The 18639-nt window shown below is 41.1% G+C and overlaps 1 protein-coding gene and 1 long non-coding RNA gene across 5 annotated transcripts in view; one reads left to right on the forward strand and one right to left on the reverse strand.

Annotated features, from left to right (window-relative positions):
- The window catches only part of LOC309362143 (uncharacterized protein), a gene marked incomplete at its 5' end in the record, with an annotated part of 156393 nt that overhangs the window by 63964 nt on the left and 73790 nt on the right, over positions 1-18639 (reverse strand). The window contains 2 exons of one of the 4 annotated variants that reach the window (XM_081897678.1): positions 9236-10338; positions 17951-18000. The exons of 1 other annotated variant lie outside the window; for it this stretch is intronic. In XM_081897678.1, coding sequence (XP_081753804.1) covers positions 9994-10338; positions 17951-18000 — 395 coding nt within the window. In that variant the 3' untranslated portion in view covers positions 9236-9993. Of the gene's footprint in view, positions 1-9235; positions 10339-16799; positions 18001-18639 lie in introns of those variants that run through there. 2 more of the 4 variants (XM_081897679.1, XR_014164803.1) reach the window with 2 other exon arrangements.
- On the forward strand, positions 8163-16663 carry LOC309362185. The gene is made up of 3 exons (XR_014164851.1): positions 8163-8542; positions 13202-13307; positions 16389-16663. It is a non-coding gene; the product is annotated as an uncharacterized lncRNA (long non-coding RNA).

Here is an 18639-nt window from a genome sequence, read left to right on the forward strand (position 1 = left end):
AGGAGCTCCAGCATAATATTTTTTTAAAAAAATAATATTTATTAAAGTTTCAAAGAAGTTACAAAAGTGAAAAGAAAAAAAAAAGGAAAAAAAGAAACAAAAAATACAAAATACAGAAAAATAAAAACAATTAAAAACAAATCAGTCTTTCCATGTCTTGTCTTTCATTTGCTTGTTTCCCTGACCTCCTCACACCTCCCTTTTTTGTATTCTAATTCAATAGTTGTTTCAGCAAGTTCTTACCATTTTTGCTTTTATCTTGATATTTTATCTTAATATATTGTAGCTTTACATTTTCACCTGTTAACAATCCATTTTTACATACCCCTTTGTAACATTATTGCTAAAATCACATAACTTCATTCCAGCATCTTTCTAACATTCCTTAATTTTACAGTGTTTCTGTAGATAGTCTTTAAATTTCTTCCAGTCTTCTTCTACCAACTCTTCTCCCTGGTCTCGGATTCTGCCAGTCATTTCCGGCAGTTCCATGTAGTCCATCAACTTCATCTGCCATTCTTCCCGGGTGGGTAAATCTTGTGTCTTCCAATACTTCGCGATGAGTATTCTTGCTGCTGTTGTTGCATACATAAAGAAAGTTCTATCCTTCTTTGGCACCAATTGGCCGACCATGCCCAGGAGAAAGGCCTCTGGTTTCTTCAGGAAGGTATATTTAAATACCTTTTTCATTTCATTATAGATCATCTCCCAGAAAGCCTTAATCCTTGGGCACGTCCACCAAAGGTGACAGAATGTACCTTCATTTTCTTTACATTTCCAGCACTTATTATCGGGCAAATTATATATTTTTGCAAGCTTGACTGGTGTCATGTACCACCTGTATATCATTTTCATAATATTCTCTCTTAAGGCATTACATGCCGTAGGAGCTCCAGCATAATAAATTAAACATGAATACTGGTTTCTTCCTCTCCTTTGCCTAGCTGCTATTTTGCTCCCAGAGAACCACCATTCGGTTCAGAACACTTACGGAATTAGCTTGCTGAGCATCTAACTTTTCCTCTGTTGGTTCTTCTCTCCCTTTGAGAAAGTGCCACTTTTGCCAACATGATGTGCCATGGCTGAAGTCTGTGCATTTAAAGCCAATAAATCAGTAAATGTGAGATAGTGATTCCAATTCACATTTCATACACACATGGTTATTTTTGTAAATAACACTAAGTGCATACATGTGCAAAAGATACTCTGTTCAGATGTGAGTAGTAACACGAGGAAGCTTCTTCCATTAATTTAGATGCTCCATATACCCCATTAAAAATAAATTAATGGAAACACTCCTTTCAAGCTGTGCTTTACCTCCCACTTAGGAAACAGAGGCACAATAATCCACAGTTAAGCATTTTTCAGTCCCACTGATTTCAATGGAAGTCTGTGGGCTTCTACTGAAATCAATGGGACCTTCAAATGCTTAATTTTGATCTGATTTTTGCATTTTAGATACTGTATGTTAAATAAAATCAAATAGTCACTACTGTAAGCAAAAGGTTAAAACTCATCATAGTATATTTTCAGCTGGTGGACCAGGAACTCTAACAGCAGAGTATCTATGACTGGATGATATGCCCAAATATTGGTACAGTAAAAAAACAAACAAACACACAACTAGGCACATAAGTATGCAAGGCTTTTGAAGAAACTCAGACATGGTCATTCAATACTTTCCTACAGCTTCCTACAGCTACTGTACTGATCTTTACATTGGGTAGCCTGGAAGAACTATGGTATAATTCCATTTGTGCACAACAGGGAACATTGGGTAGGAAAAAGTAACATTATTGGCTTCTTTGGGATATTTTGTGTATTTCTAATTTATCACAAGTACTGAACCAGCAATTTTAGTAGAACCTATGAGGACACACCATTTATAAAACAGGCCAAGCCATTGGCATCTGGCAAAGACAACAACCTGGTTCACAAGTCACACTAAGTCAAACCATGGCCTTGTGTGATCATGCAGGCTTCTGAAGAGGTGATTGCAGTTGTTTGCTCCTCCCTGGCCATTCTGCTGCTCATTCTGCTGCTGTGGTGACCTAACCTATGATTTTGCTTAGCACAGGGGTTGGGAACCTCAAGTCCATGGGCGTAATTAGACCCCACCAGTTGCCCTCATTTGGTTCAGCAGGCCATTTTGGTCTAGCCGCACCCACTTTTATATGACATGAGATACAGGGTAGGGTAAGAAGTTGTGGCTGGGCCAAAAAGGGGGCTGCAAGTGCTGCCAAATCAGCTGATTGGTGGGACCCACACAGGAATAATATTTATTTATTTATTTATATATCCCGCCCACCCTGGGAGGCTTCCAGCAGAATATTAAAATACAATGATTCATCAAATGTTAAAAGCTTCCCTAAACAGGGCTGCCTTCAGATGTCTTCTAAAAGTCAGATAGTTGTTTATTTCGTTGACATCAGGTGGGAGGGTGTTCTACAGGGCGGGCGCCACTACCAAGAAGGCCCTCTGCCTGGTTCTCCACCTGCCTGGTGGAGACGCTCCTTCAGGTATACTGGGCTGAGGCCATTTAGGGCTTTAAAGGTTAGCACCAACACTTTGAATTGTGCCTGGAAACGTACTGGGAGTCAATGTAGGTCTTTCAGGACTGGTGTTATGTGGTCTCGGCACACAGCGCTTTGAGGCCCTATCAGCTGATTGATGGGGCTCTCTGCAAGCAGTGATCAGCTGACTGCCAGTGCCTGCTGGCACTATTCAGCTGACAGTGATGACAATCAGCTGGGATTGTGCAGCTCAGGGGGCTGGAGGAAGCAGCTTAGATTCAAAGCACTGGAGGGTGTGTTTCTATGCAGGAGAGAAAACATATGAACCCAGACTTGTGGTTTGGCTCTCCTGAACAAACCACAAGCCATACACCACAGCACAAACCTTAGTTACAGTTCACGTATAGTCTTGAGAGAGCTGAACCACAAGACCAGGTTCAGACAACGTGCTAAATCAAGCCATGACTATGAACAGTAGCAGAATGACCAGGAAGGAACAAAGCAGCTGTAATCTCCTTTTTGGGAGCTCACAGAAAGTCATAGTATGGTGTAGCATGATGTGTGAACCAAGCCACTCAACATCTGTTCATTTCATAATACTTGGGCAAATAAGTAAGACAGCTAGTGAGCAGGCTACTGCCCAGGCACAACTCCATAGAGACTTCTTTCAGAATACAGTATTGCACTTAATAAGCACCTTGAAAGAACCACTGATTCGTGGGTGTGAGGTAGGCTTATGCTCAATCTACACTGCTGTACCTAAACCACAAACTTTAGTTGTTGGGTGGGTTGTGTTAATACATCTAAGGGTCCAAGGAACAGTTAAGCTAGCCTCACTATGACCACCAAAGTATTTGCTGAGCTAGACTAATAGCATATTTTGTTCAGTGTGGCTGTTCATATTGGTTTTATTAAATGTTTTGAGCCTGGGATGGCACTCTGGGTTTCTAGATGGAATCAAAACATCTTCTATTTATGAAAGCCATTTCAGACACTTGCAAACACTGTTCTCTAGACATGCGTACCACCTAATGGCAAAGTAAACCAAACCTATGTGAATTATCCATGCTTCTGCTATGCATACATTAAAAAAATTCAACACAACCTTGGCCTAGTGCCTTTCCCCAGCTTAACCCAACCAATAGTGCCGACAAACTTCCAAATAGCAATATTAATAGCAGATGATTCAAGTCTGAAAAAGAGCCTGCTTCTTTTTGTTTTTTATGACTAACACAGGTGCCAGCTACACGGTAAAAATAAACATAAAATGCTGGACGTTCCAAAAGTGTGAGATGATTAAGATCACACCGTCCTCCACAATGCTGGGTAAATCTATCCTATAATTTTCTTTAATATTTCTGTGGGTTTGCAATAGCAAATAATAACTTAAAATACAAAGAACGCACAGATTTGGAACCTCTCTCGTGCAGGATTAAGGGCATCTCTCTTACACATGCACAGACACAGACACACCTGTTAAGTGTATCTGGCTATGACTCACTGCAACAGGCACAGTGCAGTTGCTAAGAACTCTGAAGTCTGCAGTTCAAATCTCATCTCAGCCACAAAATCACTAGATTGTATCAGAAAAAGCACTACTCCTCTAGCTTCAGTCCTTCATCTGCAGCAGGAGGAGGCAGTGCTAGCTTAGTTTAGAGGCTGCAGTGAACAGTCCTGTTGTTGTAATTTGTCTGTCTTGAGTGACAATAGGGTGCACCTCCAGGGGTTAAGTCAAACCTTTGTGTTAGCAGCACTGAAGTGACCTCCCTGGGGTGCAAGCCTGGGCAGTGTGTCTGGACTTCCTGGGCTGCCCAGCAGACAAGACCCCCCTCTTGTCTCCAAAGAAGAGCAGAGCAATATGTTTGGTGCCAGTTTGGCTGCAGGAATTGCTGGAAGGAGGCGTACAAGACGCCTTCTAACCCTCTTGGGACTCCAGATGTGTGTAGAGACTACTTAGCCTTTTCTTTCCCCACAGAATATCCCAGAAGGCAGTGGAGGTTTAGGATCAGAGTCTTCCTCCTAGATGGACTATATTTCCAGGTTGATGAGCCTCAACAGCCCTATAAGTCACTGACATTGCTTGATGTGTTTTCAATATTCAAAAGTGTTATTATTTATACAGTATCAGTGAATACCACCTTTTCAGAAGAAAAGCAGAATACAGACACCACTTTTAGATTTTTTTTCCTTGCAACTAAGCGGTACATAAATTTTATGAAATAAATGAATCAATTCCTGTTCTGAGAAGTTTGCAACTTAAGTTTAGCAGGGATGTGGAGAGAGACAACCAAGGCAAACAAAGGATGAATGTGGGCAGATGAAACTACACATGCTTAATTATCATCCCCATCCTAAGTTGAAATGAAATGTCATGGTTTGAGCCAAAGGCTTTGTGGAATGGCCTACCTGCCCAACCATCTTTTACCTGCTGCACCTGGGCATAAACCTGCTCAAGCCCCTACACACACAAAAGCTTGTGAAGACTAGAAGAGCCCTGGTGGCCCTTGCCTTGGCGCTGACAAGTCATATTTGAAATTTCAGGTGGATAAGGTGTATTTTCTATCCCACCTCTAGAGCAACTGGCTGCTGTGGGAAAGAGTGGCCCCTGCAATTTCAGACGTCCTGGTTGCCAAGCTGGCTTTCTGTGCCACTCATGTGTGCCACTAGGAGAACCAGAACTTGCAGCTGCTTCATCATCACATTGCCAACAGCTCCTATGATGGCACAGAGGCATTCTGCAGCCCCAGTTCCCTTCTAGGTCTGGTACCACTGGTTTCACTCTGTTTTAAGACATCTTGACACAAGGCTTCCCTTTAATCAAATGAATTGCTATTGTACACCACTATTCTTTGCTGTGCCTGAGCAGAGTTCTTAAGGTTGGGCACAGGCTGTCCCATGTAGCTCACTAGGCCACATCCCAGCCTCAAGGTCATTAGAGCCCTTGTTCAGCCTCTTGAATCTCTGACAATATGTCATGGACTGGTTGAATGCAGAGGAATGGTGGGAGGAACCAGCTGGGGAACCCCCAAGGGAAGAAGGCTCAGAGCCTGGGGAGTGGTGGTGGGACAATGATGAGTGGTCAGAGGGAGAAGAGGGAGAAGACTGGGAAGAGGAGGTGTCAGAAGCTGAAGATGTAACAGGGCTTAGTGAGAAGGCAGAGTCTGTGGCAGAGAGAAGCCCAGAATCAAAGGCTGAAGCAGGGAGTAGGAGGAGGGAGGCCAAGAGGCAGAGAAGAGTGAGGCTGGTAATGAGTCAAAAGTGTCGTCTTCTGCTGCAACAAACTCCCCTCCCTCCTTGTCTTCAAGATCCAGAAGAGGCATGAAATGGGAGGAGCAAAGGCAGGCATGCAGGCACAGTCTCAAATTGTTTGAGGAAGAAGCTCTGAGAGGAGGAGACAGATGACTGTGAGGAGGTGGAGACCTTTAATCTCAGCAATTGATTCATGGACACACCACCATGCCTTGGCAGATGGTGTTTCTGCTATTAAAGAGTTAACTCCAACTTGCACAGTGTGGTTTACTAATGCCTCATTTCTGACACAATATGACCCATCAATCTCCAGCACTAAGATCCTATTACCTGGCTTAGCAGTTTCCCTTCAACTCTGAAGCTGTAGCTAAACTCCTGCTCTTTGTATTATCCTTTATGCCGTTCTTACCACTTCTTTCCATTCTCAAGAGCAAATGCTAACCCGGTTTATATTTTAAAGCTTGTCACATGGCAGGCATCAATTTTTCACTCATCAAGCCAGCCACCATTGAAACAACAGATGCACTCCTGCGATTGTCAGCTCACATAGCTTTTTTATCTGAGTAGGAGAAGGAGGGATGAAAGAGGATCTAACATGCAAAGCCTGGAAGTTATTCAATTAAAAGAAAAAAGAAACTAAGGGGGCGGGAGGAGAGATTCGGCCACAGATGCTGGTAACTGCATTTCTGCATGTCCATTAAAGACATTCTCATAAAAGCCGGAACAACACACGTCACTGGTGCAACTATGAAGAACGCTGAGAAATCAATAGTCATATAACAATGTCTTCCTTTTTAAAGAAATCTATCTGTAAGATGAAAACTGAGTGCAGCTAAGGCTTTCTCCTCCACTAAAGAGCTAAAAATTTACACGCGCTGCCAGTTCAGATCGGACCTACCATGTTTAATATATTCTGGGTTATATTTTTTCCTAGCTAAATCAATAACAGGCAGCTATTCCCCAAGGTGAAAATATACATTAAAGAGGGAAGACATGAGACTAGACAACCTTCTAGTTATTTGTTAAAGGAGGGGAAAGGGGAAAAAAGAGCTTAGAGACTTTTTGTGCTCGCTTCCAATCCACGTAGGTGGATTATATCTCTGGTGAAACATCAGCATGCAATGTAACACTGTTAGGAGCAGCCAAATGACACTCCTCCCTGTTTGATAACACGATACTTACTTTGCCATTATTGATTCTTCCACATAAGTGGCTTGTATAGAACATAACATGCTGCTTAGATTATGCTTCACAATGCCTGAGACAAAAAAAGCAAAGTAAGTGAAAGGATCCCAGCTGCCTAAACAATAATGCCTTGCTTACAACCTGATAATGGCATGAGGATGAAACAGCTGTATTAGCCTTGGCAGAAAATTATTTCAGACACAGCTATGCTTGATTTGTGGCTTAAATCCTTGAGCACAGCACCTGATACAATTTTCTGAAGTCCTGTGACATTTGAGCATCTTCATGCAATCTAGTCCTTGCTGTGTGAAACTGGACTAATGGATGATAAACAACCAGAAGCCAAAAGGATGGATTATTTCACCTGGTTCTGTACATTTTGCAGCTCCACTCAATACATGTTGGTTGTCTTAACCCCCCACACCCACCACCTCCCCAAATACTTTTCTTGGAATGCTGACTGAGGATAACGTAAGCCATTCTTCCAGCAGCTAAGGATGGTTAGATCTGGCGATATGCAAGCCAGTGGAGCGAAAGTAAAAGTTCGTTTTTATTAAGTTTGAGGCCAGATTGGGCAGCAGCAGTCCTATCACTCCATAACCCATTAAAGGCCCCCTCCTCAGAGCATTCCATTCTCTCCTACGCCTCCACTCCAAGCCCTTGCAGCTGCATTACACACACTAAATGATTTAGCACTCTGTTTTGAAGATGGCCAATAAAACACACACACACAAATGCTGTGCCAAACTTTCTAGTATTTCTTGCCAACTTTTTAAGCTTTATGGATCCTAGTGTCCAGACTCTTCTATGAAGGCAACCCACTCCAATATGGCTAACCTCCCCAAATCTGAAAAGGAAGCAGTTATCCTTGTCAGCAATGTTTCCTTTCCAGGCAAGACAAAATAAGGAAAACTTTAAGTGGCATGCTTTAAGTGGCAGGACAAACTTAAAGCCTTTAGAAATAAGATGAAAACCAGAGGACCAAACCAGGCTTAAGCAAACAGACAAATGACAAGGGGGAATCTTTCATCTGAAGAAGACAGTCATCTTCAAGAGAAGAGAAATGGGGAGAGATTAAACAATACAAAATAATTAAGCATGTGAAATCAGGAAATGGAAAATTTATATACTTCTCTTCAGAAACAGGAACACAAGAACATGTAGTAACACACAAAGGGAACACATTCTACTCTTTTAAGAAATGAAATAGGTACTTAGTATTTTCTCCTGTATTTATGCTAGCTGCACTACTGATGTCATCAGTGAAGGTAGACTTGACCAAACAATGTTCAGCAGTTTGTAATCTGTTGCAATAATTACTACAATACGTAAGAAAGTTATTTCCTTTCTGTTTCTAGCATATGAGCACACCCACTATGAGTGCTGGTTGACACAGCATATCACAGAGAAGACTCAGCTGAACGCTTCTCTAGATGTTTGAAGTGCTATAATCCAAGAAAAGGTTTACCGCATTTCTGATTATTCTTCTCTTCTATCCCCCCAGCTCACTCACTCAACTTGTTCTACCAAGTTCCCGCGTAATTCCCTTTCACATTATTCTTCCACATAAGTTCTGTGTGAAGTTCCAATAACAGGTAAACAAAGTAACTGGAGACCAACAAAAACAATACTATCCTATACATGTGCATAAAGCAGCAAACAGCTTACAATCTGCAAAAAGCCTCCAATCTGAAAGAAAACAACCTGCCACAGAATGGGAATGAAATCCATTTTGATAAAGCACATGCCTTTGTGAATCATAAGCAGACTTCCTACAAAACTCTTTTTCTCCTGATTCCCTGCAGACATGTGCAATTTTCACTGCCTGTCAGTTTATCAAAAAGACCAGGGCATCAAATTTCAGCTCTGGATTGTCAGGTCTGATCCCCATTTCCTTTCAAATTCCAAAATACTGACACATTGATTGGAGTTCATAGTGTCAGACAACAGCACTTAAGAGCCTTTGTGTGTGTGTACTAAAATATATCTTCTGATCTATCTTTTATGCTTTTTAAAAACTTTTGCAGCCTCATGAGTATTGATTGATTGGGGCTCATTTATATATGATTTCCACCAAGTAGCAGGCAATTCAGTCAAACTAAACCATTCTTTTGTGTAGCCCTTTAAAAGGGGGGCCTAGCTCAGGGTATAAATTCTTGTTCAAACTGCAGTGATGTCCCAGTGGCTGAGCTTTTCTTAGTGCTAACTTAAAAACAAAAAAATGCACTCTAAATCAGGAAGTGTTTACTTGCTTAAAAAAAAAAAGTTTCAGAAACTTAAGATGAGGAAGTCCCTCCATAAACAGGCTGTCTATTAATGACAGACTTTAAAAGGGAAAAAAATGTAGTGTTTCCTACTTCATGTCTGAGGATACACACACCACGGAACAATGTTCTTAGATCTCTCTTAATAGGAATGTTTTCAGTGTAAGTATTTGAGCCAGTAAGACCCAGTTCTATATATTTCGAAAAATCCTCCTCCTTAAGACATTACCAATTGTCTTTGATCAATAAGAACATTCATCCTGTCTCAGCAACAGAAGATGCTCAGAAAACACTGTAAGCAATGTGTCCCTTCTTGCTAGAGATCTAAGAATTTTATTGAAAGCCAAGCCTGACTTGTATGTACAAGCAGCACCCAGCTGCAGTTACGTTCCCGACGCAGTTGCTGAAAGGAAACCAAATCAAACACCAACCAATTCATAAACTTTTTCTCTTGTATGAAAATGCCCCCTACCCCACCACACACAAAAAAATAATCATAATCATAATCTTAAAGGGAAGCCATTATGCTTGAAGTTAGCCAGGCGAAGGTGAGGGACATGTCTTTTTCTACAGCAATGCCACAGCTGTGGAACTCTGATTCAATCTTTGGCTTTTTTTCAGAAGAGAATAATGTTCCTTCTCCATTAAGCATCTGAAACACTGTAAAGTTAGTCATTGTGAAAAAAGCAAACACCAGAGACTATGGATGAATCAATCTGTCAATTTTGGTTGTCTGTTTTTCCTTCTAAAATTCAGATCTCCTAATCAACTTGATTATTTTCTCATGAAAATTCACCTGCACTTTGGTGCCAATTTCTCCTACGACACATTCTGATAGGTAATTTTGCCTTGTTGTTGGTATCCATCTGTCTCGAGAGACAATGGAAGAATGTGCCTTCGGAGGTGAAGTCTAACCGTTGGAGAGTCACAGTGCCTGCTGTGGCTGTAGAGACCGATATAGAAGAGACATGTTTTATTGCAGCTAGGATAGATGAAGGTGTCTGGTTGTGCTGCTGCAGATGCACCATGGTGTTTCTTCTCTTTCCACTCCTCCCAGAGGTTGTTCTTCCTCTAGTCACTGCTGTGGATACATGTCTTGACTGTCTATTTCCAGGCACTGTGGTCATCTGCAAGGGATTATCACATGTCAATGTTGGTGTTGACAGCATTAATATCTCATTTGCAGACATCTTTATAATAAAAGCCAGCTTCTCATAAAACATGTCCTTGGGGATTCTGCCATTTTCCATTCTGTGAACATGACCAAGCCAGTGTAGATGTCACTAAGACAGGAATGTAAACATGTGAGCACATCTTTATTTGAGACTCTGTCCTGCCGTATGATGTCCAAAATCTTCCTAACTCAGCACATGTGGAAGACATTGAGGTGTCGCTCCTGGCAAGTGCAAGTTGTCCACAACTCACTTCCATAAAGCAGCATGCTCAACATGGAAGCCTGGTAGACTTTCATCTTGGTATTGGACATTAGCATCACATTCTCCCATACCCTGTTGGAGAGGTGAGCCATTGTCATAGTTGCCTTGCCAATACACTTGTCAATGGAGAGGTTGCTGGTAATGGTGGAACCTAGGTAAACAAAACCGTCTACCACCTCAAGCGTGTGGTCACCAATGCTGATGTGTAGTATGCTGATTATGTCCTGACCCAGAATGTTGGTCTTTGTCAGGCTGATGGTAAGGTCAAATTCTCTGCAGGCTTGGACAAAAAGGTTGATGAATCTCTGTAGATCTTTCTTGGAGTGTGCTGTCAAGGCTGCGTCATCTGCAAACAAAATCTCTCAGATCCACTTTTGGCTTAGCATGGTGACGTGCCAAGCTGAACATACCCCTGTCACCAAAAGCATATGAGACCACCAGAGAGAATAACATGCCAAAGAGAGCTGGGACGATAACACAGCCCTGTTTCATACCACTCTTTATAGGGAAGGCCTCCGAGGTTGAACCGTCATACTGGGCAGTGTCACACAATCATACTGTGAGCTGGGCATCCTATCTTGTTGAGAGGTGTGAAGAGTCTTTTCAGCTGATGAGGTCAAAGGCCTTCATCAGGTCTATGAATGCATGTACAAAGGGTGTCTCTGCTCTCTGCATTTCTCCTGCAGCTTACACAGTGAGAAAACCATGTCGACTGTTTATCTCTGAGCTGTAAAGCTGCATTGTGAGTCAGGATAGACCCTATCAGCTACTGATTATAGTTTGTTGAGAACTGTGTTTTCCTGTGAGTACAGTTCTTGATAGTGCTCTGCCCATTGCTTCATCTGCTTGCTGTGGTCTGTGATGATCCCTCCCTGTTTGACTGGAGAACTGAATTGCAAAATTTTAAAAAACGCAAATTTTGAAGGACGATTGTACTTTGGTTTGAGTAGGTGCAAAATCAGAGAGTTTTGACTTTAAATGCAAACTGATTTAAATCTTTCCCCCATCCCTACCTGAGACCCACATTTATTGCAGGACAAAATATTTACTTGCAATCACTGTAGATTTAAGCAAAGTACACCCAGTACTTTGCCCTCGAATACAGAACTTCACCTACTGTTCTTATGTACTCTGTTACCGAGAACTGAAAGGTTACTTTGCCATGGAATCCTCAGAGCACACAACAGCTACAAAGCTAACTGAGAAATTTATTGTCTCTCCAACTAGGACAGAAGAGGAACAGAAAACTAAGACACAACTAAGTTCAGGGCAGCACAGTGATTAAAATAGAGCCCTGTTCAGGTGGTCCCTCCATATTTAACTGGTGTGAAGAAAAGACTGGGGGTGCCCTCTGAGGCCCCATCTGCTCCAGTGTTGCACCATCACCCCTAGCATAACTTCCATGTACTCAATTGTGTGGGGAGACTACACAAGTACAGCTGATAACACTACTGCAGAAGTTCAGCCCCTGACACATGGGAGGCAGGAACAGTGATGCAGTATGATGGAGGGGTTGGGGCCAGAAGCATACCCCTACTTTTCCCTCCCACACAATAGTAATCATGTTAGAAGAGCTTGCTGGATCAGGTCCATCTGGTCCAGTTTGTTGTTCTCACAATGGCTATGCAGATGCTTGGGGGAAAACTGCAAGCAAGGACCCAAACACAAGAGCACTCTTCCCCACTGCGGTTTCCAACAACTGGTATTCAGAAGCATTATTGCCTTCCTCTAGGATTGCTTGATGGTTAATTTCAAGACAGTATCAACTCAGTCCTTATGGGTGCCTTTACTTTTTTATGCTGGTTTAAATAGCTCCAGCCTCAAGTATTTTACTGTTCTAGGTCTAGTTTCAGTGCTTTCATGTTAAATTTATTGTGCTTGTTTTATTGCATCTTGTAACTCAGCTCAAGCCATTGGTATGGAGAAAGGTAGATAAGACAATGGTATCAGAAGGCATGTTTTGGATTTGTCAGGCACTAAGGACAAGCTGGACCATAAATAAGGCTCATCGCCGAAGCATTGGTGCTTTTGAACTGTGGTGCTGGAGGAGACTCTTGAGAGTCCCATGGACTGCAAGAAGATCAAACCTATCCATTCTGAAGGAAACCAGCCCTGAGTGCTCACTGGAAGGACAGATCATGAAGCTGAGGCTCCAATACTTTGGCCACCTCATGAGAAGAGAAGACTCCCTGGAAAAGACCCTGATGTTGGGAAAGGTGGAGGGCACAAGAAGAAGGGGACGACAGAGGACAAGATGGTTAGACAGCGTTCTCGAAGCTACAAACATGAGTCTGACCAAACTGCGGGAGGCAGTGGAAGACAGAAGTGCCTGGCGTGCTCTGGTCCATGGGGTCACGAAGAGTCGGACTCGACTAAACAACAACAAGGACAAGCTGGGTCCATACAAAATGGGTAGGCTGAACATGAACCAGAGTACAATCATAGTATTGGCACTTGAAATTTAAAAAAGTGGCAGAGCAGCTTTTAAACTAATCACTGTAGGAAACAGGAGAATTTATGAATCATCTTTAGGGAATTTATGATTGTTCAATAGGTGCAGCATAGATCTAGGTGGTGAAAGTGCATGGGGACATGGAAAGCATTCAAAGAGACCACAGAAGAAAATTCACACATCAGGAGCAGCTGTTGTTCTTGTTGAGGTAATTTATATATTGCTTCATATTACAAAAAAGTCTCTAACCAGTTTGCAACATTACAAAACAATATAGATTCCAATCAGATTGGATCAAGAAATAAATGGAATATCCCTAGGAGAGAAAATATATAAAATAAGGGCATTTGCAGATGATTTAGTCTTAATGGTGGAAAATCCAAAGGAAAGCATAGCAAAGGCTCTAGAAAAAATGGGAAACTTTGGAAGGGTATCAGGTTTTGCTTTGAATAAAGAAAAAACAAAACTAATGGTAAAAAACATGGGAGATCAAGAGAAAAAGGAACTGGTAGAAAAATTTGGATTGCAAATTGTAAAAAAAGTGAAATATTTAGGAATACAAATAACAATGAAAAATATAAATTTGTTTGAAGATAATTATAATTTTTGGGGGGAAGAAACAAAAAGAGAAATGGAAACTTGGACAAGATTGAAATTAACACTCTGGGGTAGAATTTCGGCTATTAAAATGAATATCTTACCAAAACTTCTGTTCCTTTTTCAAATGATTCCCATAATAGGTAAAGATTATTGTTTTAAAAAATGGAAATCGGACCTAACAAAGTTTATATGGCAAGGCAAAAAGCCACGGATCAAACATAAATTATTAACCGACATAAAAGAGCGGGGAGGTTTTAGACTCCCAGACCTGAGACTATATTACGATGCGGCATGCTTTACTTGGATCAAGGATTGGATCAAATTGGATAACAGTGACATTTTGGATTTGGAGGGATGGAACAACAGATATGGTTGGCATGCCTATCTAATTTATAACAAAGTGGCAGTCCATAAAGAATTTCTAAGCCACGTAATTAGAAATGCATTATACAAGGTCTGGGTGAGACATAGAAGGTTGTTAGAACCGAAAACCCCATTGTGGGTCTCACCGCTAGAAGTAATATCGGTTAAAAAGAAAAATACTATAGGAAGAATGGCAATACAGTATACCAGCAGCTCCTAAAGGAAGAACAGGGCCAATTAAAACTAAGACCATACGATGAGGTGACCCAATACTGTACCACATGGTTACAATATCACCAAATTGCACAAATATTCAACCAGGATAAAGTAATAGGATTTGAAAAAGAAGAATCAAAATTACAAAAAGTATTACTACAAAACTCAAAAAAATATATATCCAAAATGTATAATTTATTATTAGAATGAGAATTAAAGGATGAAGAAGTAAAATAAGTAATGATTAAATGGGCATGTGATATAGGATATGTAATTCGGCTGGACCAATGGGAGAAATTATGGAAATATGACATTAAATTCACGGCATGTTATACAATAAGAGAAAATTTTATGAAAATGGTGTACCAATGGTACTTAACTCCGGTAAAATTGGCTAAAATTTACAAATTAAAATTGAATACCTGTTGGAGATGCAAAAAAGAAATAGGAACAATGTTTCACATGTGGTGGGAATGCCGACCTATTAAACAATTCTGGAATGAAATCTATGAAGAACTCAAAAAGATGTTTAAAATATCTTTCAGTAAAAAACTGGAGGCATTCCTTTTAGGTTTAATTACAAATGATATCCCCGAAAATCAAAGGAAAGTATTCCTTTATGCAACAACAGCTGCCAGGATGCTTATAGCTAAAAACTGGAAAGGCAGAAAAATTCCATCAGTGAAAGATTGGCAAATTAAATTTTGTGAATACATAAATCTGGCAAGACTCACAGCTTACATAAGGGGACAATCGGACCAGAAATTATTAAAAGAATGGGGTTGTGCTAAAGAGTATATGAAAAAACATTGTTCTGGAGTAAATATATTGGTATGTAATGAATGATGCTTTACAGGGTTAAAGAAAAAGAAAAATGGTGTAAAAAAAAAAGTACAAAGGTGGAAGTAATCTAATTAGACACAACAATACAGTAAGAGTAATTTTTTTGAGGTCGTAGAACAAAGGAAGGAAGTCAGTTTGTGTTTATGTACGTAATGATATGGTTTTTTTCTGTAGATGTGTGCTTTTTTGTTTTTGTTTAGTTTTGTTTTGTTTCCTTTGCTCCCCCCCCTTCCTTCCTTCCTTTCTTTCTTTCTTTCTTTCTTTCTTTCTTTCTTTCTTTCTTTCTTTCTGTATGTTCCGGGGTTTTTTGTTTGTATAGTATTATTTTGGATTCAATGTTTGTAATTTTTGTTATGATTTTGCATTGAAAATAAATAAATAAATAAAAATATATAGATTCCGCATTTTAAAATAGCACAGTGCAGTTAGATAAGCTTCTCTTAAACACCACTATAAACTAAAACGTTGTTGTTGTTGTTGTTTTTATCATCATCATCATCGTTAAAGGTAAAGGACCCCTGACAGTTAAGTCCAGTCGCAGACGACTCTTGGGTTGCGGTGCTCATCTCGCTTTACAAGCTGAGGGAGCCAGCATTTGTCCACAGACAGTTTTTCCAGGTCATGTGGTCAGCATGACTAGGCCGCTTGTGGCGAAACCAGGGCAATGCACGGAAACGCTGTTTACCTTCCTGCCGGAGCAGTACCTATTTATCTACTTGGACTTTGACGTGCTTTTGAACTGATAGGTTGGCAGAAGCTGGGACTGAGCAATGGGAGCTCACCCTGTCGTGGGGATTCGAATCGCCAACCTTCTGATCGGCAAGCCCAAGAGGCTCAGTGGTTTAGACCACAACGCCACCTACCTCTTCGTTACCATTATACAATTATTTATACCCCTTTTTCCATGACGAGGACTCAAGGCAGAGTTTTAGTGGGGTGATTGTTCTTAAAAAGGAGTTCTTAAAAAGGAGTCCAAAGATGTAGTGGGTGCTGGTCAGCACGACTAGGCCGGTACTGTTGGAATTGATAGAACTAATAGGATATGGCGATGGATACAAACTCTGGATGAAGGTCTGGATGTTGCTCTGTTCATCAAAAGTATTAAGAGTCATACGAAGTAGAAATCCCCAAAGTGGCAGAATTACTGACTGGGAATGCTGCTGTCACACCCTAAAAATAATTTAAACTGGTATTCAACTAAATTTTCCTCAGAGAGACCTATTGAAATTAATTGCCCTAACTTAATCGTGTACATTTATTTCAACAGGTCTGCTCCAAATAAAATTTAGCATCTGGTATGCATTTACACTACCACTACGCTGACCAAAACACCTACGATGATCAAGGAGGCATCCAAAGGAAGATGCGTTCTTGTACTAGATGACTTCAGTTATGCTCATACTGGGTAAATGCATGCCCTGATCATGACAAAGAATTGAAATTTCTACAACAGTTGATCACAGAACTGACCGTCTGTATGAAAGATAAAATTTAGAGTCACCATCCAAGTTGATAGCTATTACAACATTTTCCCACAGTTTAGTTATGTGTTGTGTGAAGTACTACTTCCTTTTGTCTGTCCTGAATCTTCCAATGGTCAGGAAACTTCCTCCCTCCACTTTCTCCACAATATGCATAGTCAATGTTTCACATACTCCCTTACACACCTTTCCCCCTATCCAAACCATTGATCATTTTCTTCAGCCCTTGGCCATTTTGGTTTCCCTTTTCTGATCCTGTTCCAGCTCTACAATAATCTTTCTGAGTTGCAGTGACCAAAACTATGCACAAATGCAACTGAAGCACAGACTTGTATAACAGCACTGATACTGGCAGTTTTATTTTCACCCCCAGTCCTTGTTATTCCCAATATGAAATTACCCATTTTTACAGCTGCCACACACTGAGTTGACATTTTCACTGAGCTATCTACAATGACTCCAAGACCTTTTAGATGTTTAGTCACTACCAATTCAGACTCTGTAACCACATACAGTGTGTGGCTTTTTGCCCCAGTGTGCATCACTATACAATGGCATATGCTAAATCACTCTATGAGAATGACTTCTTGTTGTTATCCAACTGTCTTGAAAGTCAATGGACTGCACTCCCAGGGGTGAAGTCACACCACTTTGTTCGCAGCACCAAAGTTACCTCCACATGTTGTATGGAGGTCCTGGGCTGCCCTGATGAAAAGCGCACACACACACCCCGGCCTCACAAAAGGTAAGGAAAGCAATACATTTGGCACCAACTTGGCTGCAGGAGTTGCTGAAAGAAAACATACAAGGCGCTATCTAGCCACCTTAGCGACTCCACTCCTGATTTGTGTAGGGTTTACTCCTTAGCCATCTCTTTTCCCAAATATATCCTACAAGGCAGCAGAGGTTTAGGATCAAAGTCTTCCTTCCCATAAATGGGCTACCTTCCCAGGCTAACGAGCCCCACCTGCCCCTCACTTCCCTCTACAGCACATGCAGAAACCGCTTTCTTGGCCGTTGGACCCACTATTGGTCTCATCTGCTCAATCCACCGGAGGCTGTTTTCACATGCAGGGGAAGTCCTTAAGTCATTGAAGGTTTGAGACCCATCAGCTACCCTCACGTGGTTTAGCTGGCCAGTCCAAGTCATTCCCTGGACGTAGCCGCTGTCACATGCTGACAGCTTCTAGGAGCCACAGGAGAGAGCTGACTGCAGGTTGGGAACCAAAGGTGGACAAACTACCCCCAGAAGCATGACGGCTCCCCCACCCAAAGTACTGGCTCTCTCCTAACACCCCATGCTTCTCTTAGTATGACTAATATTGAATATAGCCCTTACATCTCATACCTGGTTTTGGGCACTCCTCCATATTAAGTCCAGGGCACAGGTTATAAACGCTATTAAAAAGTCAGAAATTAAATTGTTACAACAAAGGAAAAATAAAAGCTTATATAAAAATCCATATAAACTTATTTTTTCTCTCTGGCGCCATCTGTTGTTGAATGTTTAGAACACATTCAAAATGTATTCTTGTGACAAATTTAGCTGAGTGCCAGGGTTGCCTCCTCTCCGGTCGTTCCATAACTAACTATTCTAAGGTGCAGTCAGTTAGGCTGCCTATAAATTTTACCTCTTTATCATGATTGGAATATGCATTTACTCTGGATTTTGTCAAGGATGCTGGACTCAGTGAGCCTTTGGTCTAACCCAGCAGGGCTCTTCTTATATTATGAGTGAATTTTTCTCATTAAGTGTAAGTATATTGGACAGATGGAATCAAACAAGAAGTACTCTTGATGCCACATGGTAAAGTCAAGCTTGGTAGGACAGAACTGCTGCAAATTCACACCAGTAGTTCCTCTGGACTCTTATATACATTAGATTAGACTCTTATATACATTATAAACTGGAGTCTTATATACATTAGAGAACAGCACAGAACATGGTCATGCTACTGCTGCATCCTATGGAATATCTATGGACTCACACTGGGTTTTATGGACAGAATAACACATGAAGCAGCAAGAACAAAAGTC

Source organism: Podarcis melisellensis (genome assembly GCF_964234715.1).
Source record: "Podarcis melisellensis genome assembly, chromosome: Z".
Taxonomy (NCBI): Eukaryota; Metazoa; Chordata; class Lepidosauria; order Squamata; family Lacertidae; genus Podarcis; species Podarcis melisellensis.